The sequence below is a fragment of the Rhinolophus sinicus genome, chromosome 7 (assembly GCF_057876585.1).
Source record: "Rhinolophus sinicus isolate RSI-liver-muscle chromosome 7, RSI-T2T, whole genome shotgun sequence".
NCBI lineage: Eukaryota > Metazoa > Chordata > Mammalia > Chiroptera > Rhinolophidae > Rhinolophus > Rhinolophus sinicus.
Window position 1 is genome coordinate 30,885,153 of NC_142507.1, and position 27,083 is coordinate 30,912,235.

General features: G+C 37.0%; 1 protein-coding gene and 1 long non-coding RNA gene across 3 annotated transcripts in view; one reads left to right on the forward strand and one right to left on the reverse strand.

The window, feature by feature from the left end:
• Nucleotides 1-4,090: 4,090 nt before the first annotated feature.
• LOC141568549 (uncharacterized) overlaps nucleotides 4,091-27,083 on the forward strand; it is a 40,069-nt gene continuing 17,076 nt past the window's right edge. Inside the window, exon 1 of the long non-coding RNA XR_012491696.1 lies at nucleotides 4,091-4,514. This is a non-coding gene — a long non-coding RNA (uncharacterized LOC141568549). The remainder of the gene's footprint in view (nucleotides 4,515-27,083) is intronic.
• CD1E (CD1e molecule) lies at nucleotides 6,390-22,988 on the reverse strand. Of its 2 annotated transcripts, XM_019751256.3 has the most exons (8): nucleotides 22,855-22,988; nucleotides 16,444-16,638; nucleotides 10,341-10,408; nucleotides 9,725-10,021; nucleotides 8,226-8,504; nucleotides 7,802-8,080; nucleotides 7,307-7,400; nucleotides 6,390-7,174 (listed from the first exon to the last, which is right to left on the reverse strand). In XM_019751256.3, exons 3-8 carry the CDS (start codon nucleotides 10,399-10,401, stop codon nucleotides 7,009-7,011), a joined length of 1,176 nt encoding a protein of 391 aa, XP_019606815.1. In that variant the 5' UTR covers nucleotides 10,402-10,408; nucleotides 16,444-16,638; nucleotides 22,855-22,988; the 3' UTR covers nucleotides 6,390-7,008. The 2 variants fall into 2 exon arrangements, with proteins under 2 accessions (XP_019606815.1, XP_088655564.1); XM_088799438.1 differs by lacking the exons at nucleotides 16,444-16,638; nucleotides 22,855-22,988 and having other exon boundaries at nucleotides 10,341-11,135.

Genomic DNA, 27,083 nt, shown 5'->3' on the forward strand with positions numbered 1-27,083 from the left:
TTGACCCATGGATTATTTAGAAGTGTTGCTTATTTCCAAATATATAGAGACTTTCCAGAAATTTTTATATATTTTTTTCTCATTCAGTTGCATTGTGATCATAGAACATTCTTCATATGATTTCAATTTTTTAAAATACATTAAGATTTTCAATGGTCTTTCTTGGTAAATGTTCCTTGTGCTCTTCAAAAGAATATGTTTCCTGCTGTTGTTAAATGAAATGTTTATGTCAAATAGGTCAAGTTGGTTGATAGTGTGGTTCAAGGCTTTCAGAATTCAAATGTCTCTTTTATCTCCTCCCTGTAATACTTTTGCATCTTGTGACAAAGCATTCAGCACCCAGCCACAAGAAATAACTGAATTATCTGAGCTTAACGTAATATCTTGCCACTGAAGATAACTGCATGGCTTCTTCACCACCACGTAAATAACACATGTTCATAGATTCTATATATCTACTCTCAGAAAGGTGAAGGGTTTTTGTTTTTTGGTTGTTTGGTAAAATAAAAGTAGAATACCAGGTGGCCTTATTTTTAAAAATAAGTAAATAAAGAATTCAAAAAGTTATATTTTCAAAAATAAGATGAAGAACAAATAAGGTGTGAAGAACAAGTCCAGATGACGGCTTTTAAATAGAAATAGTACAATCCCACCTCCAAAACTGTGAGTCAATCAACCCTCAACAATGATATCAAAGTAGGCACATCCCATATCTAGGTCTACATTTCCGGCATAGGTCATTTCAGACACTTAATAGTTTCATGCAAAATTGGATAGTCAGGGAAATTAAAAGAAGTATCTGTTATGTTTTTAGCCTCAAGTTGATAGGCAACTTTCAATGAACTAAAAATTCATTTGGAAGAAACCTCCATGTAATTGAAAGGCTTATCCAGCCATTAAAAGTCTATTTTCTGGGTGAGGGGGGGGACCCACTTGTTGGGGTGAGAGGGTTAATCATTTTTAAATTGTGGATACGGCCTCTTTCTTGGAAAAAAACTAAATTTTTCTCATGTTTTTTATGAATGTAGACATTTATAATAATATTAATCACTGAACCAGTTCTCTTTTGATGTTTTACATTTCCTTAATTTCTATCAAAATATTTTAAAACATCTTTAGTTCTTTTTCCATTTCCCCCTGACAGATTCACTCCTACCAGCCTATTTACTAAATCTTATCACTTTTCTAGTAAAACTGTTCTAACTTTTCTTAAAAATGAGGGCCATCAACTTTATCATACATAATGCTTAAATTGAAGTACATAGGAAATTATTATTTGTGTGTCTGTGTGTGTGTGTGTGTGTGTGTGTTCTGGGTGAAAGCTGAAGTTTTTTTTTTTTTTTTAATTTATTGGGGTGACAATTGTTAGTAAAATTACATAGATTTCAGGTGTACAATTCTGTATTACATCATCTATAAATCCCATTGTGTGTTCACCACCCAGAGTCAGTTCTCCTTCCATCACCATATATTTGATCCCGCTTACCCTCATCTCCCACCCCCCACCCCCCTTAACCTCTGGTAACCACTAAACTATTGTCTGTGTCTATGAGTTTCTGATTCTCATTTGTTTGTCTTGTTCTTTTATTGTTTTTGGTTTGTATACCACATATCAGTGAAATCACATGGTTCTCTGCTTTTTCTGTCTGATTTATTTCGCTCAGCATTACACTCTCAAGATCCATCCATGTTGTCACAAATGTTCCTGTATCATCTTTTCTTACCGCCGAGGAAATTAATTTTAATGCATACCAAATCTCCTATTCTCTTTTTTTATTTCTTTAGAGCAAAACCCAAGTCATCTTTAACCTGCTATTACTTTATTAATGCTTTCAAGCTTGTTATCTTAGAGCCCGTTAAGACAAAGTTTTTTTCATTAGTGTCATTCTCATAAAGATGGTCCTGTGCACAGTTTACTGTGGGCCCAAGAACAGGCTCAGAGCCTCTCCTTAATTCCCTCACAATGACTACTGTTGACAAGATTTCAGTCAAGTTTCAAGGAAAGGTGAAGGTAAAGTCCATAGAGAGTAATTCTTTGTCTTAATTCATATTGGCTTCCCCCCCCCAGTGATGTGTTTAACTTTTAATTTAGATTAGGTTGTATAACCAAGATTTATCTCCCCTTGTTAGTGTAGTTCCCCCCTTTCTCAATTTACACAGTAAACACTGAAAATGTCTCTTAATTGACCTCTTATATCCATCCTCTACGTTGTAGACCCAGTTATCTTTTTAAAATGAAAACATTATAACTCATTCCTATGAAAAACTGTTCCATGTGCCAAAAACATTAAATAAAACATCCCCAAAGTAAGAAATAAGTGAACTGTGTCATCAGCGTATTTGTTTACAGCTTGAGGGGAAAACCCCCTGGTAATGTCTAAAATCGGAACTTTTGTTCTTCCAGATCTCTGACACAGTTTTAAGCTTTCATGTTCATTGTGGGGTAGTGAAATATGTCATTTTAATTTTAGACAAATTTGTATTTCTGTTGTTTTCTTCTTTATGTATTTTTTTCTTCTGACCTAATGACTACACACCTGGCATCTCAGATCATCCTTCTACAGACTTTCTGTGTTTAAAAAAAAAGTAATTGTCCATGATGGCTTTATGAAACTGTGAAATAAAAGTATAATCACTCTTATTTCATAAGTATTCTGTTTCCCAAATTTATCACTCCCTCAAATCCATACTATCCCTGAAACTTGCAGTGATCTCTATTTTTTAATTGACTTGCTGATTTACTTGCTAATATGTTAGTAAATTTTGACACATGCTTGACATAGTTTTTTTAAGGAAATTTTACACATGGCCTTCCACACTTATAAGGTCACATCCAAATAATACACCATGACATGCAAAGGCCTCTATATCCTACTCTTATTCCGGGGGTGCCAAATATTGTATACATGTTTTTTAAGAGATGTTATCTATGTATTACTTTTCAAAGTTGAGTTGAATTACGGTAGCAATGTTTAGTGTGACGTTTGCTCAAAAGATGGCATTAATCAAATGAATGCTAGCATCACCATGCGACAAGCAGGACAGCTAAAGAAAACAGTGGAAGCATTGTTGTCATTCAAGAAGTGAAAGACCAACTGAGCCATCCGGGAGCTCAGCGGCAGCTCAGATTGAGGGGACAACAACTTGACTTGGAAAAAAGGCCTGGAAGTACACACTGTTCCCCAATAAAGTCCTGTTCCCCTTCCCCAATAAAATCTTTAAAAAAAAAAAAAGAAGTGAAAGACCAATTTGAAGTGTATTTGAAATTTGAGAACACTGTGGAAGTACAATGACAATGGAGGTGTGAATATGCAACAGAACCTCCAACACGCCTAACAATTGCATGCATTTGTGATAAATTTGAGATGCATGGTACTGTGTGTGATGTGCACAAGGGAAGATCTGGGAGGTCTTGCACAGCCACAAGTCCTGCTTCATCTACTATGGTGTTGGAACAGTTTATACGCTCGCCACAGAACTTTACCAATGCTCGGCATAATCAGAAGTGTCTGGATGCTGATAGTAACCACTTTGAGCACCTCTTGTAATCGTAGAAGTCAAACGTGACTTGTATTCATCTTTAGTTACTGGTATATATTGAGTACTATAATTTTAATACAGTTTTTCTTTCTTAAAATGTGTATATATATTTTTGGCACCCTCTTTATATGGCCATGCCCCACTCCTCATATTCTGTGCCTGTGATTCTCAATCTAGGTAAAAGACTAATTTTCCCCTAAATTTATTATATACTAATAATCTTGTAAAATACAATGAAAATGAATTGTTTCAAAAACAAAATGAAAAAGGTCTATAACAGGACTTTTTCTCATTATAATATTAGATTAACGTACATAAAATTACTCTATTGAATTGTTATAAAAATATTTAAACATTTACTTTCAGTTTGTATACTTCTCTTGTCACAGACAAGTAGCAAATGTTTCCTAAATCTTGTCTTGTTCTTTGGCCCACACTTTGCATGGCATATGAGATCTGACAATTAAGTTTGCAAATGATGTTACTAACCTTTTTTGATATCAGAGGGATTATTCATTATGAGTTTGTACCAACTGGACAAACAGGTAACCAAGTTTACTATTTGGAAGTGCTGAAAAGGCTGCATGCAAAAGTTAGATGAAAATGACCTGAACTTTTCGCCAACAATTTATTGGCTCTTGCATCATGACAATGCACCAGCTCACTCGGCACTGTCTGTGAGGGAGTTTTTAGCCAGTAAACAAATAACTGTATTGGGACATCTTCCCAACTCACCTGATCTGGCCACTAATGACTTCTTTCTTTAACCAAAGGTAAAGGAAATATTTTACCCAAAAAGAGAGGAAGACATTTTTATGACATTTAGGACATCAAGGGTAATACGATGACAGCTCTGATGGCCATTCAGAAAAAAGTTCCAAAATTGCTTGGAAGGGTGAACGAGGTGCTGGCATTGGTGCATAGCTTCCCAAGGGAGTACTTTGAAGGTGACCACAGTGATATTCAGCAATGAGGTATGTAGCACTTTTTCTACCTTGTTCACGAACTTAATTGTCAAATCTTTATGCTTCAAGTATCTTCAAATGCTGAGAATCCCCACAACTTTCAAAACTGAAATATCATCTATCTTTGTGCCTTCACTTCTTCAATTTGGAGTCTCCCTATTAGTGGGCCTGCTGTACTGATCATCTTTCAACTCTCAATTTAAGTGGAATATCTAAAGGCTGTTTTGTAATCCTGCAGAAGGAACTAGTGATCCCTTTCCTTATGCCTTCAACAAGACAAAATATTTACTTCTGACTAGCAACCACAGCATTGTATTCTAACTATTTGTCCACATGGCTATCTCCACCACTGTACTCAAACTTTTTGTTATTGCTCTCAAATAAGTCTCTTTACTATGGATACATCTCAATTCTAGGCCTGTTTTATCTCTCCATTCTGAATCTTAATAGGCATTTCAAATTAAACATCCCAAACCAAATTCTTAGTTTGCCCTCCAAATCTGTTCCTTCCATAGTCTTATCTATCTTAGTTAATTATAATTCTGAATAGAATTTCAGCCTTCTCCAGACAAAAACTTGGACTCATTCCTGGCTTCTTGTTTTTCTAACGTGACAGATGGAATTTACCATCATGTTCTACTAGTTCTATTTTTAAAAAACAGTTTCATGTCTCATTTTACCACTTCCTTCTCAAGCACTATGTTTTACTACAATCATTGTCTTCTCAACTTATTACAATAGGCTTGAAATTAGTCCTGTTACTTTTATCTTTGTCTATGTCTCCAAGTCTAGTGTCACAGAAGCATAATATACAGTGGGGGAAAGATTTGACTTGGAACCAGAGAAGTTAGCTTGAGCCATTTAGGAATTCAAGAATTATTCTGACCAAAAACTAGAGTCATGGGGAAAAGCCCATTCAAATAGAAAACGTTGAAAACATATTTATACTACACACCTGTGCTAGGAACTGAAAGGTCCCTATTTGAATCTTTTCATTTTGATAGAGGTCCTGTGGCCTTTTACCATGTGATGGAACCTTGACTTATCATTTATTGCTCCAAACAGTTCATTAAAATTCCACCTTTCCCTCTAGACTCTAGTGGCCTGCTTCTAGATAAGCTGTCTGAACATGTCATAAAAAAGGTGATGGACTATCAATAGTGAAAGGGCTGGCCCCAAAACCTTGTTCATGGGTAAGAGTACAGCCTTGACAAGTGATCATGGAACGCTGTCTGTTAATTTGAAAATAGAAACTTCCACTAAGAAATCTACACAATCTGTTCAATTACCCCATTCAAGGGAAGGTGTTGTTGACTGGACAAATTCTGTAACCTAATAACTTCCTGCTCTCTAACAGGCTCAAACATATCTCCATTAAAGTAATTAGCTAATTTAAAATGTATATTAAAAAGTAGTGGAAGAACAAAAAATAATAATGATAATAATAAACCAAAATAATAAACACATAGTTTAGCTGCCATCCAATCGCTGTTTTCTTTCATTGCTTTGGCTCTGCCAATCAAAATTATGCCCAACCCCCTTTCTAATATTAGGAAGATTAGAAATATTATCTTCCTAATTTCTCAAAATATTAATTTCTCCACTGAATACACACAACTACCAAGGCACACATATACACAGTCTAAGAGAAGTAGGAATGCTATTCCAACACCATCCTCATTTTGACAGGAGATATCTCATATGTCATTATTTTCTCTAAATATCTCTAAAGATGCACAAACACCCAATCACTGTGAAATCTGAAGCCTTTACCTGCCTCCTTCACCTCTGGTGAGAGACAAAGGAAGAGAGAAAGCATTTTAATAAGAACACAACCGAGTGATGCAGAGATGTCAAAGAGGGACTGAATTAAGACAACATCACTTAATTTGACAATAAATTTATTTTAGTCAGCATTTACTAAATTCAGGCAGGACCAGTTACATAATTTGTGAGGCCAGTACAAAATAAAAATGCCAGCACAAAATGAATCCATTGTTCAATAGTTATTAAGACTTTCAAGATGGTAACAACTGAACAGATCAAATGCCCATGAAGCTGGCCCTGAATTCAGGTTAGGTTCTTGGTTATGGACACAAATACAAACACCTAAATCCTGCTTTCAAGGAATTGAGACCAAAAAAAGAAGATCAAAAGCCTAAATTACTACTGTTAAGAAGTAAGAAAAGATAAGTGTATTTATGGAGATCTGGGGAGTACATGAGAGATTTCAATTGGGCAATCCAGGGAACATCCCATGAGAAATAGGTGTCTGAATTGGAGTTTGAAGGATCAAAATAGGATGAACATGTAGCCAAAACAGAAAAGAGATTGCTGGAAAGTGGGGGGCAGGGGGAAAGAGAAGGAGCAGATTTCCAAAGAAGTCAGAATCTCTGCCAGAACAAGCTATTTTAACAAAATTGTGTTGTTGTTTTTTTCTGGTTTGAACCATGTTTAAGAAGAAGCAGACAAGAATTTTATGTATAAGGTAAAACAAATGTCATCAGAGTTGGTTTAGACTTGTTTTCCATTTCTTCAAGAATCTGTTTTTGATCCATGATTTCTGTGCCAAGCATAGCTGATTTCCTGAACTCCTAGGGTCTTGGGTGTTGGCTTCTGTGGGAAAGGTAGTGCTGGGTACATGGGGAGAGCAGATGTTCCAATTTGAGCTGTGGGAGAAGAAAAGGATCTTGATCTCAAAGAAGGGAAATCAGACAGAAAGGGGAAGAAAAAAAGAAGATAGAAAAAAAAAAGAATGAGTTGATAGGAAGTTGAAAAAAAAAGAACAAGAAAAGTCTTACCTCTGCTTTTTAAACCATGAGTTAACCACAACTAAGATGACCAGGGTAACTGTTATAGTCAAACAGATCAATATGGGAAGGATGGAATATCCACCTGGTTGGGGATAAAATAAGGATGTCAATCTATAAAGTACTCTCTAATCTATCTCTGTTAATGTTTCTTAGATCACAGGGGTGGGGCCTTCCAAGAGTTTTTTTCTTCTGTATTTTCTAAAGCCCTCATTTCAATTCCTCTTGAGTCTATGTCCCTGATATTTCCCCTCCTTCTCTCTTTCATCAAATCACTAAATCATTCTTTCTTTTCTCTTTAGTACTTCTAATCCTCTACTTCTGTTTTCTCAAATATTTGTCATTCTTCATGCTTCTTTATTTGGATTTCCCCATTTTTATGCTCTTGTGCATAGCATTCATATCCATTTCTCCATCTCCTCATTCATTAGCTCTAATACTATGGAAAGAATATCATTTTCCAGCTGGGTTTCAGTTCTTCCTCACCCCAGTGGATGATTATATCATGGCCTCCTAGACTGCTGTGTTTCACTCGACAAGCCAAGCCAGCCGCCTCCTGAGCTGCCACATCCAGGGTTACTCGGAGATACCATGTCCCATCAGCATTTGGCAGGATGTCACCTTGCTGAGTGCCTGGCTGCTCCTGCTCACCCTGTGTCCACATAACCCACACAGGCTTGGGATGAAAACCAGTGACATGACACACCAGCAACAGACGGCCAGGACCAGGACTGGGACCTTTGGACACCCAAGCCTCTGGCTTCACTGGAGAGGAGAAGATGAGAAGAAATGGAGTTAAGAAGGGCACCCTATAGCCTCTTATGTGCTTCAAAGTGATGATAAAGAGTGAATAACTTAAATACAAGAGTTAAAACTCTAGGGATATGAAGGGAGAGAAAGTTGGGCTCACCTTGTCTTTCCAGTTCTGACTTCCCTGCTTCAAGGAGGCCTGCCAGAAATCGAGGACAGGTGTCACTGAGAAGGTGCTGTACAATTTCTTTAATAACTCGGTAGTGATTGAGTACCTTACAAACATTCTGAGCCTGACTCCCTGCTCCTGGAGATGGCTTCCAGCAATTTCCTTGGAAACTCAGGAAATCTGATCCTTGATATGCCCCATTTAAGAAGCTTTCTGAGGCCTTCCCAGCATACATTCTACAGCTGAATGATACCTGGAGCTCAAAGGGATCTGGATGGACAAGGAAAAGAGAATCAATATGGAAAGAATTACAGGGAGGGAAAAGTAAAGAGTCTAGAAAGTTAAAAGATTTACGGGAAAAATTTTTCTTGGGAATCACATGGGACACTAGAGTTGGGATGGGAAAGGGGGAGGAAATTTGTGGGAAGAAAACATGAAGATAATAAAGATAATTAATGTGAAGTGGCTAGATGGGAAGACTGTTAGAAAGATAGGAAACAAGTCAAACAAAGTTCACTTGGGAGAGGTTAGGTACAGGCTAGGCTACATAAATGCTCAGGCCAGAGAGAAAGGAGGTTAGATCCTGGATGGGAAAGGCTGAGTCTGAGGCCAGGGTTAATAGGAAGAAGATCAGGGAAATATATGTATATACAAGGCCTGACAATTAAGTTCACGAACTTGTTGCAACAATGTTGCTAACCTTTTTTTGATATCAGAGGGATTATTCATTATGAATTTGTACCAACTGGACAAACAGTTAACCAAGTTTATTATTTGGAAGTGCTGAAAAGGCTGCACGAAAAAGTTAGGTGACCTGAACTCTTTGCCAACAATTTGTGGCTCTTGCATCATGACAATGCACCAACTCACTCGGCACTGTCTGTGAGGGAGTTTTTAGCCAGTCAACAAATAACTGTATTGGAATACTCTCCCAACTCACCTGATCTGGCCCCCAATGACTTCTTTCTTTACCTGAAAATAAAGGAAATCTTGAAGGGAAGACATTTTGATGACATTCAGCACATTAAGTGTAATATGACTACAGCTCTGATGGCCATTCCAGAAAATGAGTTCCAAAATTGCTTTGAAGAGTGGACTAGGTGCTGGCATTAGTGCATAACTTCCCAAGGGGAGTACTTCGAAGGTGACCGTAGTGATATTCAGCAATAAGGTATGTAACATTTTTTCTAGGATGAGTTGGTGAACTTAATTGTCCAACCTTTGTATATTGGAAAGAAAACTATTCCAAGGAGCCAGAACATGAGGGTATATTCAGGGCTGTGAAGAGATATGTACACATAGGCCCTTCTGTGTGTATGGGGGGGTAGGGGGGATAAAGTGGGGATGGTGGTGAAGGGTGAAGCAGAGGAGAGAGAGTGAGCCAAGGGAGACAGGGAAGTTGGACGATGGTCAGAGTCTATATACCATCTTCCCCTTTGGAAGATGGTTGGAGACCTCAGACAAATATCACCTTGGAAAAACAAACTCACATTCAAACTGAAACTGACTGGCAAAGGCCTGCACTTCCCGGGGAAAACCATGGAAGTACAACTGCAATAACATCTGGAGGTTCTTCAACTCCTCCTTGCTAAAGCTACCCTGGGACCAGGGCCTCAGAAAGTGGATGGTGCCCAAGACACTGTTCCAGCGATGAGTCTGCAGCTCGCCCAGCCAGCCTGAGGCCTGAGTGTGTGCCCAGCTGTGGTTGGCAAAGGAGGAAATCTGGAGCATGCGGAAGGAGTAGGGCTCTTTCGTTCCTGGATGATGGGGTCCTAGAACCTGAGGAGCTGAGAGAAAGTGATACGGCAAGTGAGAGAGTGTGAAAAAATAGGAGAAGAAGAGCCCACATAGGAGAAGAAAGCTATAATTATACAGTTTGCACATTATTCCATATTACCTTCCCCCTGGGCCAGCTTCTATTCTCCAAAATCAGAGAGAGAAACAGACTTGGGCAAGGATACTTTGCCTGGGCTTAGCTTGGCATGCAGAGTCTGAGGGCACCCAGTAGGAGATTACTGCCTGCCCCCAGGTCCTTGCCAGAACTTCTTTTCCACACTTCTTTTCCACTATGCCCACCCACAGGTATTTTTCCACCTAGGTTCTTACCCACTGTGCTTGCCCTAGGGCAGAGAAGTTCCTTGAAGAGCAGGAGCAGCAGGAGCAGCATTGGAGCTCTGTTAAGCAAAGAATGCCTCAGCAGGACGTTTGCCTTAGAACTCAGATATCAGCTCCCCTCCAAACCTTCTCACACCCTTATCTAACTTCCCTTGCCACACAAACTGACAAACCTCTCCCTCTGCTCACTTCCCTGTCAGAGAAACCCTACTGCCTCCCTCAGCCACAGGCCTCCCACAGGGTCTCTCATTTCCCCTCCATCTCTCCCACTATCTGGCTTGCAGAGTTTCTTCCTGTTTTCATCTGCTTCCTGACCTCCCCTATTGCACCAACAATATAAAAGGAATCCTGGTTCATGATAAAGGCTGCCTTATGACAAAGTCTGTGCTCTGGTTGGAAAATTTAGTACCTCTTCGCCTTAGAAAAATCACGTTCACACTTGGGTTCTTAATGTCCTTTTCGGTGAAAAGAAGTGATGGAAGTTCCTCAGTGGTGCCCAGTGGCTCTTCCAAAAGTCTCCCCATTCCTTATCTCTCTGTGGTCTTCTCCTTCTCCTATCTGCTTCCCAACCACCCTTTCTCCTTTTTCTTAGGCTTCCCTGTGTTTCTCTATTTACCCATTGTTTTTTTCTCTGGAGTCTACTTTCATTCTTTTCATTGCCTTTCCTGTTCTGCCATCTCCTCAGTCTCCCTTCCGTCTCTTAATTCTGCTCTTCACAAAGTCATTACCAGAAGACATTAAGAACTTTGAGTGTAGCTGTATAATCATCAGGCAGTTGTCCATAATCTATACTAGAAAGGAGCAGCAGTGGCAATACAGTTTATCAGATAATCTAAGGAAAATGACCTTTTGCTCAGTTTCCCTAGTCAGATCAATTGTCTCTGTTAAAGGGATCCATGAATGGGCTTGACCTAGAAGTGGTGTGCTGGGAGGCAGATAGGTTTTCACCCATGCTGTATGAACAGGTCTATAAGGGATATGCAGAGACCTTGGATCCCCACCCTACCCTAAATGAGTTTAGTGTGTCTACAGGTTGGTGGGCAAGCTTCACTCTGGGTATGAAAGGCAGTCATGCAGGCTTCCTTTCATAGCTCATGGCCTGGGAGTACTGGTGTCCTGTTGGTGGTGTCTGACTAGAAAGAACTTTCATTGGAGGAGGGGAAGTGACTTCTGGGGAATGGAGTGTTCATGAGAGAATAAGTCAATATGTTGAGTCTTTATTTTTGTTCCTTTCATTGATGCTTGCTGTGGCAGCCTGAAGGCAGTTGATATATTATTCATTTGTTTGGTTTTCATATAAGCATTCAACTTACATTTTAGTTAGAGCCCACCTGGTGCCAAAAGATTTATCAGACACTAAAATTTCAGAGATAAAAGTCCTTTGGAGATAACAGAACAAAACCCAACCTAAAACCTCTACTTTTAAAATGTAAAAGACTCACAGAATAGTGCTCAGAGTAATTAAAAACTGTTTACCCTGTTTCATCCTGGTATTGTTTCTGAATTCTAAGAATAAATAAAAATCTTACAAAGTTCCAGATAAAATAGTAGCTGCTTACAAAGAAGAGAATGACACTGGCTTCAAATATCTCATTTTCAATGCAGTGGGGAAATATTTCAGAATTCTGTGGTAATGAGACAATCCTAAAATTTTTTTATTCAAGCAAGTTATCATATTCTGATGAGGACAAAATTAATCATATTTGTATACTCAAAAACTCAAATAATATGCCACATAACTCCCTTTATAAAACAAATTATCTGAGCAAAACCAAAAATTAACCTGAAAGAACTCAATAAATGATGCAAGAAATACTGGTATAAAATTATTTTTATAGATGAATGGGACTACATCAAACTAAAAAGTTTCTGCCCAGAAAAAGAAACAATCAACAAAACAAAAAGGCAAATAACAAAAGGGAAGAAGATATTTGTAAACAACACCTCCAATAAAGGGCTCACATCCAAAATATATAAAGAGCACATAAAGCTCAACAACAAAAAACAAACAAGCCAATTAAAAAATAAAAAGACCTGAACAAATATTTTTCACAAGAAAACATACAAATGGCCAACAGACATATGAAAAGATGCTCTGCTTCACTAGATATTAGGGAAATGCAAATCAAAACCACAATGTGATACCACCTCACACCTTTTATTATCAACAAGACAGATAATGACAAGTTTTGGAGAGGCTGTGGAGAAAAGGAAACCCTCATGCACTGTTGGTGGGAATGTAATTGGTACAGCTGCTATGGAAGATAGTGTGGATGTTCCTCAAGAAATTAAGACTAGAATTACCATATAACCCAGCAATTCCTCTCCTGGGTATTTACTCAAAAAATCTGAAAACATTTATCCGTAAAGATATAGGTATGCTGGTGTTCGTTGCAGCATTACTTATATTGGCCAAGACATGGAAACAACCAAAGTGTCCTTCCATAGATGATTGGATAAAGAAGATGTGGTATATAAACACAATGGAATACTATTCTGCCGTAAGAAAAGATGAAATAGTGCCATTTGCAACAAGATGGATGGATCTTGAGAGTGTTATGCTAAGTGAAATAAGTAAGACAGAAAAAGTCGAGAACCATATGACTTCACTGATGTATGGGATATAAAACTGAAAGCAACAAAGGAAAAAGACAAACAAAGAAACAAAAACTCATAAACACAGACAACAGAGGGTAAGGGGGTAAGGAGTGGTAGAAGAAAGTAAAGGGGGTCAAATATATGGTGATGGAAGGAGAACTGACTCTGGTGATTAGCACAAAACGTGACATATTGATGATGTATTATAGAAATATACACTTGAAACCTATGTAATTTTACTAACCACTGTCACCCCATAAATTTAATTTAAAAAAAATGTAAAAAAAATCCACAGCCCAAAATACATGTAGAAAATAAATAATACAAATATAAGAGAATATTTGCAAATACTATAAATATAAATGAAAACATATAAAATGTGATACTAATTAATTAGAGAATGATTTATTAATAGTGGTTTTATTGATTTTCAGACTGCAAGAGCATTTGGTCATATGACAGTGACCCCAAAATTTCTCTCTTTGCAGAATGATATGTTTACCTGCAAAGATATTCCAGCCTGAAAACAGGCACTGTACTTGCAAGAGAAACAGATCAAGGACTAAGGCAACTACATCCCCAGCAACATCTCCTGTGTTCCTGCTAGAAACTAAAGGATCTTGTGCACATAAAGGTGAAAGGGGTCAGATGTGTATTTTGAGTAGTAGCCTCATGCTTCTACAGAAAGTTCAAGTACGTTTGACACGTATTTGTTAAATTTTATCTGAAAAAAATGTGTAAGATCCTACATATTTTTGCTAAAGAGTAATAAAGGGAGTATTTGCCTTACCACATGGTATAACATACTAGAAAGTTAGTATTAAATCAAATTGGAAATATATAGAGACATACATGACAGAAGTGGGAATTGGAGCTTAGGAACCAAAGCAAAGAAAAGAGACAAAGTAGAAGTTTGTAGGCCTTGATTACGTTTGCCACACTGAAGAATTGTCTTGCTTTTCAAGTAAGTGAAGGGTTTTAAACATGAGTGATGTGGTTAAAATGGCATTTAAGAAAAGTCCCTAAACCACAATGAGATTCACTGGAGAATGTATCAGAGAGTGATGAGACCAATATGGCAGATGACTTTAGTGACCTGGACAAAGGTAGTAGCAGTGAGAATGGATAGTAGAAATAACAAAAATAGCACGGATGTAATCAGGATTAATCAAACAAACTGTGACCAGAAGGAGATAAAGTGTTTTGGAAGAATGGTATTGAGATGCACAGTTCGATTTGGGTAATGTAGAGATTGAGGCTCTAGTTGGAGGTATTTGGATGGTTCATGGCATATGGGTTGTTACAAGTAGGTGTTATGGACTATACAGAACCTGCCAACCTCATGGTGCCATAGAAAGAACTGTAGACATCTATAAATCTGTCCATCTCTTTCAAATAATATTTTAAGTTAAAATTAAAAAATATTATCTATGTCTTAGAAAATGCTCAAGTATCTTGAATTTATTCATTTACATTCTTTCTCTTATTCATTAAATAAATTGTTATTGAGCATCGGCATTTTACTAAGAACTGAACATATAATGGAAGAGCAAATTATTGTAAGACTAGAGAAGGAGGTATAAAGTCCTTTTCTTGGTGGAGTTTAGTGTGAATGAAAATACTCATACAGATGAATATATAAACACAACTGTCATAAGCACTGAATTTAGAACTACACAATACTATGATAACAAATGATAAGAGGAATGGACCAAGTTAGGGAGATCAGGAAGGAGTCCCAGAAAGTGATGACAGGTCTGCATTTTGAGGGAAAATTAGAAGTTAACCTGAAAAAGAGAACAGACTGTATGCAAAGACCCAGTAAATAGAGGATGTATATCTTCTCTGAGGAACTGAAAAGGGCCACAATTCATATGTATTTCATAACACAAAACTTCTCAAATATCATTAAAAAATGGACAAAACATATTTTAGGATATGATTATGCACTGAACTTCATAAAATACTCAGTAAAAGTTATAGCATGTATATATCTAGGTAACATATTCAGGAGGCTGATTATCTGATAATAATAATATAGTCCACTCATGGTAGCCTACAGCACCTGTAAATCTCAAACCCAATAATAGATGTGTCGGAACTCATTAATCTATCAATTCACTGAGGTACCAGATTTCTATGTGTTGGTCAGCTAACACTTTCAGAATAACAGCCTCTTTTAGATAACCTCTGGGTAACATGGAGTCTTTCTCCTCCACCCCCACCATGTTATGCAGATGTAAGCTAAAGATTGAATACTTTATTTCACTACACCACCACCCAATAGGCCTCCAAGGCCCCTTTAAACATCCAGCTAAACCTTTGTTGAAGTTTTTTGGTTCTGTGCATGAAACTAAGCCCTTAGTTAAATAGAGATGTTTACAATGTTATGAGGAATGATGTTGTACCTTGGTTCTTTGTCTTCTTGAAGGAAAGAATTTAGTCAAGAGACAAGATATTTTTTTGTGCAGCAATAGGACAGCAACAAGTTTATTATTAAAAGTTTATTATTAAAAGTGAGTACACTGCGAGACATGGGGTGGGCTGACCTAAGAGAGGGAAGCAGCCTCCTTACGTTGTTTGAGGGTTTTTATCTCTGTGGGTAGACTTGTCTCTCCCTTTCCCTTCTCTTATCTCTCCTTCTCCTCCTGAGGTGACTAGTCCTCCATTCTCTGGCATTCAACAATGCATTTATTTGATTTAGGGGCATGTGTAAACATACCCCTTTGGGGTATGTGTAATTCTGCAATCCTCCTGGGCTAGTAAGGGATATGTGGTCCTGAAATAGGATTTGTACTCTGATAAGCAGGATGTCTTCCTCCCTTCTGTGGCTTGTAACAACATATCTCTTTAATCTAGCGGTATGTGTAAGCCTGGAATCCTGGGCAGATTCAAGGGGGCCTTGACCCAAGTAGTAGCTGTAGCAAAGGGATTTCTAACCTAAGTCTCTCCTTCTCCTGTTCACTTCTATCTATCTACCTACCCTATCAACAATGCATCCTAAGACCATGCAGACAAAGAGGTGCTGTAGTAATTCAGATCCCCTATTTCTTTGGTATGGGAAACTTCCAGAATGTTAAAGTGAGGTGTTTAGCTAATCCTTTCCCCCAAACAATGATAATACTGGACAATATTTTCAAAGACAACCATATCAAGACTCTGGCAATAGATCAAAGACATACAACAAATTGAGAAGTGTTTATTCTAGAAAAACTACTGAACCTGGGATAAGCACAGCTGTGGTTCTAATTGAAGCTGTTCCCATTTCCTCCCCATGCCCAGTATTCTCAGTGCAGTTCTACCAGGGCAGGGAAGGCCATGAAAATCAGAAGCTTTCCTGCTAGACGTGGCTAACTCAATTTAGAAAGGAGTAGGGAAAAACCCAAACCCAAGGGCAATACTGTCAAAAAAAATAGCAAATTCAAAGGCAAACAGATGGAAAAGGTTAACTTCCCAGCTAGCCAGAGTATAACATTGGATAGGGTAGGCAACATACCTGTAGACTAGCAAGAAAATTTAGAGGAAGATCCTGTGAAAGATAGTCATAGTGGGCCATGATAATCTCCCACATGTCCCTGGTACTCCAGAAGGATACATACATGTGCAGGGTTCTATGCATGCTCCAGAGATCAGAAATGACCAACTGCATCTTCCAGTAGGTCTCTGGATGAATAGGAGGCTTGTGCACATGCTGTCAAGAGACACAATCAAGTAGAAGAGAAAGTAAAAGTCAGGGCCAACTTGCAAATTTCCTGAACTTTCAATGCATATCCCAACCCAAACAAAGATCCATTGGTAAAAGGTAGAAAATTTACAGGCTCAGGGTTTGAACACAGCTTACTAAGCTATGCTGACACAACAGTGGTCCCCAAGAAAACAGGCTTAAAAACAAACAAACAAACAAGGTTACATCACAGAAATGGTGGCATGAGAAGTGCTTCTTGAAATCTCCCCTGGAAATTACAACAAATTGAATAGCTATAATTCAACAAAGATAACGTAAGCAACACACAAGCATGTCTGAGGGATCCGTGCATCAAATCATCTGAAGGTAGACAAGTCAGGCTAGCAGAGGAGGAGGGAAGAGGAAAGTGCAGAGACACAGGCTGTGGGCCACAGGACGCATTCTGGAGCTCACTGCAGGCTTGGAAGAAGGAAGAATTTAGGCTGCATGTGCACTTCCTGTGGCCCACAGTCTTGCCTGAGGGATCAATATATAATACAGTTGAAGCTAGCATTTTGGGCAGAGACCTAGGAGCAAAGACTGAAAACAGAAGGGTGAGAACTGTGGTTTAAGCCCTCACTGCCAGGCAGAAAACAGAAGACTAAGATAGAGAACCTGGCTGACTCCCCACACCTTACCATCCCAGAGCTCGCCCCACCACCCCATGTTAAAAGTGGGCTCCAGAAGAAATTGTAGCAGTGTCAGATTAAAGAACAGGATATCTACAGCCCTGAGAACTGGAGTGCCAGTCCCCCAGCTGCAGATGCACAGCATGACTAACTCCGGCGACAGAAAAAGAGCTGTAGGGAGGAGAAAGCTGTGGGCTGGTAGTCGCCATTCCTCAGAGTCACAAACACACCAGGCACCTCTCACAGCCCACCCTGCCACCAGCTTTGGGGGCAGATCCCTGTGGGGGCAACCAGAGTTGCTGAGACACACAGTATCTGCATCAGGCTGCAAGGGCAACATTGGGATTTCAGAAGTTCAAAACTCTTATAGCCCTCCACATCCTCTCACAGAAGTGGTGCCCTGAGACACAGGTGACCTGCTCACAGAGAAGAAGCCCACCTTCAGGAACACCCCGACCCCCACATCAAGAGAGAAGCTGGAACAATACAAGAGAAAATAAAACTCTACAGTGTGAGAGAAAATAGAAGGCTGCAGTGGGAGAGAAAATAAAACATTCCAGCAACACTTAGTGGAAAGCAGAGGAAAGACCTCTTCACTTCAATCAGCTGCAGAACCCACTCCTGTAAATGCCCAAGAAGAGAAAAAACAATTTATTAATTGCTATGAATAACCAAGGTAATAAGACAGCTAAAAAAGAAAATGAAAACTTTCCAGAAAATGAACTCAAAGACATGGAAATATGTGACTTAAATGACAGGAAATTCAAGATTGCAGTTCTGGAAAAACTCAACAAGATGCAAGAAAACACAGACAGGCAGTTTAATGAACTCAGAAACACAATCAAAGAAAAAAATGAATATTTAACCAAAAAGATTGAAATTTTTAAAAAGAACCAAATGGAAATTCTAGATATACTGAACTCAATAAAATAAATGAAGAATGAAATAGCCAGCTTAGGTAATAATGCTAATCAGTTGGAGACCATAATTAGTGATATCAAATAAATCTGGAAATGACACACATGGAAGAACAGAGTGATTTGAGAGTTAAAAGAAATGAAAGAACTCTACAAGAACTTTCTGATTCCATCAGAAAGAGCAATATAAGAATAATGGGTATACCAGAAGGAGAAGAAAGGGAGAAGGCAACAGAGAGTCTATTCAAACGAATAGTTGATAAGACCTTCCCAAACTTGTGGAAAGAACTGGATCCTCAAATCCAAGAAGCAAACAGAACACCTCATTACCTCAATCCCAACAGGCCTTCTCCAAGGCACATTATATTGAAGCTGTCAAAAATTAATGACAAAGAAAGAATTCTCAAGGCAGCCAGGGGAAACAAAGCAGTAATCTATAAGGGAAAGCCCATTGGACCATCATCAAACTTTTCAGCCAAAACTCTACAAACCAGAAGAGAGTGGAACCAAATATTCAAACTACTGAAAGAGAGAAATTAGCAGCCAAGAATAACATATCCAGCAAAAATAAACTTTAGATATAAAGAAGGCATAAAGACTTTTCTAGACATATAGAAGCTGGGAGAATTTTCTAACATATGACCTGAATTACAGGAAATACTGAAGGAGGCTATTTAACCTGAAACAAACAAAAAAAAAACAATCAAAAGAATACAAAACCATGAGCAATATTATGAACAGACAGACAGAAGCAGGAAATGACAACCTCTACACAAAATAAGGCAATATACACTTAAACATAACATAAAGGGTAAATAAGATAAAAACATTTTTTAAAAAAGGAAACAAGAAGAAAAAGACAACTTGCTACTGCTACTAAGAAATCACCTCACAGCATAAGTAGAGATAATTTGTGAAAAAAAAAAAAAAAACACATAAAAGGGGAGAGAGTGAAAGTATGAATCTGCAAAGGGAAGTGGAAATAAGAAGCATGCTGAAGAAAAAGGACTACTGTATATATGAAAAGTTCTTCTACATAAACTTAATGGTAACTACTCAAAAAAAAAATTCCAGAACTGAGATATATAACATATAAAAAGAAGAAAGATAGGAAAATCATAGAATACCACCACAAAAATAACAGAAAGGCAAAGAAACAATGGAGACACCAAGATACCAGAAAAACAACACAAAATGGATATAGGAAATCCTCATATATCAATAATCACTCTAAAAGTAAATGAAATGAACTCGCTAATTAAAAGGCACAGAGTAACAGAGTTTATCAAAAAACAAAACCCAACCATATGCTACTTCCAAGAGACACATCTCAGCTACAAGGACAAATATAGACTCAAAGTGAAAGGGTAGAAATTGGTATCCAAAGTAATTGGTATCCATTCAAGCAAATGGTATCCAGAGCAAATCAGATGTAGCCATATTTATATCAGATGAAAGAGATTTTAGGATAAAAAAGTTAACAAGCGACAAAGATGGACATTTCATAATGATAAAAGGGACAATACAAGAAGACATGACACCAATATACATGCCCCCAATCAGGGAGCACCAAAATATACAAAGCAACTGCTAATAGAACTAAAGAGATAAGTTGATCGAAACATAATTATAGTAGGGGACTGAAATACATCATTGACAGTTATTGATACATCATCCAAACAGAAAATAAATAAGGAAATATATGCCCTAAATGACACATTACACCAAATGGATAAAAATCAATATTTATAGAGCACTTCATCCTAGAATACCAAACTATACATTCTTTTCTAGTGTACATGGAACATTTTCCAGGATAGACCATGTGTTGGAACATAAAACTAGCCTCATCAAATTTATGATTTAAATCACACCAAGCATCATCTCTGATCATAAGGCTTTGAAATTGGATATGAATTGCAAAAATAAAGCAGGATAAAACACAACATGCTTTTGAAAAATGACAGGGTCAAAGAAGAAATAAGAGGAGAGAGATCAAAACATACATAGAAACAAATGAGAATGGACATCCTATCAAAATGGACATCCTATCAAAATTATTGAGATGTAGCGAAAGCAGTAATAATAGTGAAATTTATCATTACAGGTCTATCTCAAAAAGGAGAAAAATCCCAGATAAACAACCTCACATTACACCTTAAAGAACTAGAAAAAAAAAAAAAAGAACAAATGAAACCCAAAGTCAGCAGAAGGAAGGAAAAATAAAAATCACGTCAGAACTACATGAAATAGAGAACAAAAAGACAACAGAAAAGATTAAAGAGCTGGTTCTTTGAAAAGATTAATAAAATTGACAAACTCTTGGCTAGACTCACTAAGATAAAAAAAGAAAAGACACAAACAAAATCAGACATGAAAGAGGGGAAGTTATCATGGATGCCAAAGAAATGCAAAAGATCATACAAGAACACTATGAAGAACACCTGAATCTATGTAATTTTACTAACAATTGTCACCCCAATAAATTTAATAAAATAAAATAAAAAAAAAAAGAACACTATGAAGGACTATATGCCACCAAATTCAATAACCTAGAAGAAATGAACAAGTTCTTAGGAATTTACAGTCTTCCTAGACAGAATCATGAAGAACTGGAAAATCTAAATAGACCGATCACCAGTAACGAAATTGAATCAGTCATCCAAAACCTTCCCAAAAGCAAAAGTCCAGGACCAGAGGGCTTCACTAGTGAATTCTACCAAACATTCCAAAAAGATCTAATACCTGTCCTACTCAAACTCTTCCAAAAAATTGAAGAAGAGACAATATTCCCTAATTCATTTTATGAGACCGATATTAACCTGATGCCAAAACCTGGTAAGGATAACACACACACAAAAAAGAAAATTACACACCAATATCTCTGATGAATACAAATACAAAAATCCTAAACAAAATTCCGGCAAATCAAATACAACAATGCATTAAAAAGATTATACATCACAATCAAGCGGGGTTCATTCAGGGGCACAAAGATCATTCCCCATATGCAAATCAATCAATGTGATACACCACATAAACAAAATAAAAAAGAAAAATCATATGATTATATCAATAAATGCAGAAAAAACATTTGACAAGATACAACATCCATTTATGATTAAAACACTTAATAAAATGGGTATAGAAGGAAAATTCCTTAATATAATAAAGACTATATATGACAAACCCCCAGCTAATATCATGATTAATGGTGAAAAACTGAAGCCCTTCTCACTCTATGTTCAGGAACAAGACAGGGTTGTCCCCTATCACCACTGTTATTCAACATAGTATTAAAAGTCCTCGCCAGAGCAATCAGCAAGAGAAAAAAAATAAAAGGCATCAAAATTGGCAATGAAGAAGTTAAATTGTCACTTTTTACAGATGACATGATTCTTTATTTAGAAAACTCTAAAGACTCCACCAAAAAGCTATTAGAAACAATACACAAATACAGTAAATTTGCTGGCTACAAAATCAATATATGAAAACCCATTGCATTCCTATATACTAACAATGAAATCTCAGAAAAAGAAATTTAAAAAAATCCTTTTGCAATTGCAACAAAAAGAATAAAATACCTAGGATAAATTTAACCAAGGATGTGAAGGACTTATACACTGCAAACTATAAGACGTTTGAAAAGAAATTCAAGACACAAAGAAATGGAAAGACATTTCGTGTTCGTGAATTGGAAGAATCAACATAGCTAAAATGGCCATATTACCCAAAGCAATATACAGACTTAATGCAATCCTCATCAAGATACCAACAGCACTTTTTAAAGAAATAGAATAAAAAATCATCAGATTTGTATGGGACAACAAAAGACCCTGAATAGCAAAAGCAATCCTAAGGAAAAGAAAAAAAAAAGACTAATGCTGGAGGTATCACACTCCCTGACTTCAGCTTGTTCTACAGAGCAACAATAATCAAAACAGCATGGTACTGGCAGTAAAACAGACCCACAGACCAGTGGAGTAGAATTGAAAACGCAGAAATAAACCCACATAAATACGGACAGATAATTTTTGACAAAGGAGCCAAAAACACAATGGAGAAAAGAAAACCTCTTCAATAAATATGCTGGGAGAATTGGAAAGCCATGTGCAAAAGACTGCTATCTGTTACCATGTACCAAAATTAACTGAAAATGGATCAAAGACCTAAACATAAGACCTGAAACAATAAATTGCATAGAAGAAAACATAGGTACTAAACTTATGGACCTTGGGTTCAGGGAGGATTTTATGAATTTGACCTCAAAAGCAAGGGAAGTAAAAGCTAAAATAAATGAATGGGACTATATCAAACTAAGAAGCTTCTGCACAGCAAAAGGAACCATGGACAAAACAAAGAGGCAGCCAAGTGAATGGGAGAAGATATTTGCAAACAATGCCTCCAATAATGGGCTAATATCCAAAATACATACGGAACTCATACAACTTAACAAAAGAAAACAAACAAACAATCCAATTAAAAAATGGGCAGAGAACCTGAATAGACATTTCTCCAAAGAGAATATACAGATGGCTAATTTAATTTTTTAAATATATAATACAGTATAATTATTTCCCTCTCACTTGTCAAAATTTCATTAGTTCCTAACACCATTTTTGACTAAAAATACTTACTCTTTGTGGCCAGGCCTCTTTTAAAAAGAAATTCCCCCTCCTATGCTTTTCTTTGGGGATGGCCCATAGTCATACTCACAGATCCCCTTTTGTTAACCTTTTTGTGAAAAGGAATAATTTACTGGAAACATATTACAGGATGTGCTTTAGACAAATTGACCTTCCTAAGTAAGAAAATGATGAGGGGGAAATCACCTAGAATTGATTTAAAATAGTATTTTTGAATAAATTTGTGTGAATGTAAGGAAATGTTCAATCTGCTACTATTGAAAACTCTATAATCATCTGATGACCTTCTTGTATTTCCTTCAAAGTCTGATTTACAACTTTAATGATATTAGAATACACAATGCCAACTTAATAAAATGTTAACAGAAGTTATAAAATAACATTAACTTTTATTATATCTATAAACATTTAATAACCAACTAAAGATTTATATAATAAAATCTCATCTTTTAATTTGACTATGTTGCTCCTTCATCATCGGTGCAGGAAAAAGGTGGAGAGGGTAAGTGCCAAGACTATCCTATAAAAATCACACAATTGGGCCTTTTCCAAGTCTAATTCATCTACTCAGCAGTTATTTAATCTTCTAATTCTGCCTACAGAAGCCAACTCCTTCCAATGGTTAATTTCCAGGAGGTTTATATAGTCCAGGTTTTTCCTTCCAAATCATATTTTCTAAAGTTTAGTGACATTTTCTCTCTGAGGTCTCATTCTTTTTCAGAGAGATTTCCCTTTAGATAACAACTCCATTCATATGAACTTATGAAGCCAATGCTGTCCCAGATAACCACAGTAAAAGGATACAAAAAGAACTCTTTGGTCATATTTATCCACATTCTTCTGATCATTGCCCTTATCTCTCATTGCATTACCTTCAGATCCTTCAAAGTCTTAAACAATAATTTTTACAGGAACCTTTGTGATTCTTCCATGAACTCACCAATGAGTCTATTTAGCTCCCACTTTTGAAAACCTGTGTGAGACTTCCCATGTTCTCAGTCATCTCCTGTCATGTATCATTACAATCACGGCTATTGACATGAACTGGGCCCACATGCTCCAGAGTAATACAGTATACTCTCCGGCCTTCAAATTGCTAAATTCAAATTGAAATCCCTGTCTTTCTCAGCACTTTTAGTTATTATTATTTTTTTAGCTTAAGGAGTTACGGTAACCACATCTTTGCGTAGTGCTGTCTAATAGAACTACTTTGGAAATGTTCTATTCTGTACTGTGCAGTACAGTATGTAATTTAATTTAATTTAAATTTGGAAAATGCAGTCTTTATGCTTAAACTGAACTTAATAACTTTCAGTTTTTATCGACATCTCTATGGCTTTCTATGATTCAAAGTGTCCAGCCTACAAATCAGCCAGACATTCCCCTCATATCTGAATCCTGAAGACAGATGCTGTTCATCCTCAGCTGGAGCTCCTGAAACACTTGAGGCAGTGCTGCATTTACAGAGTCTGGAGAATTTACCACCACAGCATCCTACCCTTCTTCATCCACATTACCCAGTCTATGATATGTTATTTTCTATGGCTGAAGATTACTGTTCCTTTATTCCTTGTATTATTAGTGAAGTATAACAGAAGATGGAGTGGCTGTTCAATAAGGCTATTCAATAAGTGCCACTTCTCTGATCATCTCTAGCGAAGGTAGTTGACATTTCTCAATAAGTTCATGAAGTTTTCCAATGACAAAGTATTTAAATAACGGATTTAATACTGAATTTCAGCCTTTGTATTTTTCATTCCCATTGATTCAACATGTTATATATCTATTTCTAACTACACTTTTATTTCTACTGTTCATACTTCAGGAATTTTTTTTCAGTTATTCTTAGTTTATATCATATGGTGTATGCTCTTAGAATAAGTGCTATTTTATAAGGCACACACTTGTGTAGGTGATCTTATCAGGTAATATACTTTAGAAATTCTAGACTTTTTAAAGATTTTACTAGGACCTTTTAAAATAAATGTTTTATTTTGAAATAATTTTAGATTTAATGAAAAGGTTCAATGGTAAGAGTTCCCATATAACTTTTACTTGCCTTCCCCTAAAGTTAATACTTTATACAACTCTGGTAAATTTGACAAAACTAAGAAATGAACATTGGTACATTATCATTAACTAAAGTACAGATTTTTTTTTCCAGATTTCATCTGTTTTTCCATTAATTTCTATTTTCTGTTCAAAGTTTCAATCCAGGTTATCATACCGCATTTAGTTATCATGTCTCCATAGTATTCTCTGATCTGTGACAGCTTCTCAGTCTGTCCTTGTTTTCATGACCTTGATAATTTCAAAGAGTACTAGTCAGCAATTAGGTAGAATTTTTCTCACTTTGGGTTTGTCTGATGATTTTCTCATGATTAGTTTAGGGTTGTGGTTTTGAGGGAGGAATACCACAGAGGTAGAATGCCCTTCTCATTATGTCATAGTAGGGACACATGATATCAACATGACTTATGACTGGTGATGTTAACCTTGATCACTTCATTAAGGTTGTGTCTGCCAGGTTTATTTACTGTAAAGTTACTATTTTACCTGTTCAAACTCAATTCATTGGCAGTAATACATTAAGTCCAACCCAATTCAAGGGGAAGGAATCAAGTTCCACCTCCTGGAAGGGGATAATCTACATAGATTGTTTGGAATTCATGTGTAAGGAAGATTTGTCTCTTTTCCCATATGTTTTAATTTATTTATATTTTGTGAACTTATATATATTTTATACTTTGGGTTTTATTAGGATTTTGAGGACGTGTTATCACCTCTTCTCCTAACTATGTCAGTGACCACTTCTATCTCTGCTTATCCATTTCCCTAACTTTTGCTTATAAATTGACTCTCCAAATTGAGTACCACATTCAAGCTCTAAAGTCATCTCTATGCACAATGTTCTAAGTTTTTCTTTTCCCCAAAAGTCACTAAAAATACTAATTGAAACAAAAATATTATTAGCCTATCTGGCTCTGTGTGGATATAACTTGAAGAAATCTCCCAATTCTGTAAATTTGGCAGCCACACCTGTAAAATTAGAACAATTTTATCACTTTCTTCATGGGATGACTGTGAGAATTAAATGAGAAGTGTGTAAAAAACTAAAAAAGCACACACGAAACATTTTCAAATCATTAGCTCCTAGAATGCCACCACCATCATCATTAGAATGCCACCACCATCATCATCAACATATATGATCTCTATAACTTGAGGAATCAAATGTCTCCCTTGTAATGGTGCCTAAATGTGCTAATGCCATAGGTTAAAGTTTTTATCTGCATCCCTCACTACTAAATAAATTTTTGAACTTTCAAGGTCATAATCTTTTTTTCCCCTTTTTCCGTCCCCCCCCACCTTCAAGCCATTGTTTCTTGGTCTAGTTGTGTAGGACACAGCTCCCTGGCCCATAATGGTATGAGCCTTGTGCTCCCCACAGCTGAGACAGTCGGTCCCCGATTGTTGATTGGCCACTCACAGCAGCTCACGGCAGCTCTGGCTGGCTGCCAGCTGCTCATGCTGGCCACCAGCCAGTCATGGCAGCATAATCTTAATCAATTTTATTGACTTTTAAAGTAACACTGGAATTTTACTTCTAATAGTGGTAGATTATATTGTTTAGGAAAAACTATCCTGCTGAGAACAGCTAGTAAAGATATATTTTGAAAAATATCATCCATTTCATGACATCTGAAAACTGCCAAGACAGTGAGGACTTGGAGGGCCTTGAATCAGAAAAGGAAAGAAGTATTGAGAGGTGGAACTGAGTTGGCATTTGGAACCACATTTCATTTACCGACAGGCATCTATGGTACCTGAGAGGCCAAAAGCCTGAGCAGAATCTTCCACAGAATCATGGGACTAAGAAGACAAAACTTGGAATTTGGAGACTACATAGAAAGGGAAGGCCTGGTAAACACCACAGGCTTTAGGTTGAAATGCTAAAGCTTTATATTCCAAAGCCTCATACTGTAAGAATAAAAGTGAATCAAAAATAGAAAACATACAGCAGCCATCACAGGGACTGAAATCCAGACTTGAATAATTTCTGATTTGACTAAGGTCAATGGACATTGGTGGCCCCTATCCCTAACAGTAAAATTGAGCAATGGAAAGGGTAAACAAATAAAAGTAAACATGGGCTGGCCAGTTAGCTCAGTTGGTTAGAGCACAGTGTTCTTAACAACAAGGTTGCCGGTTCAATCCCC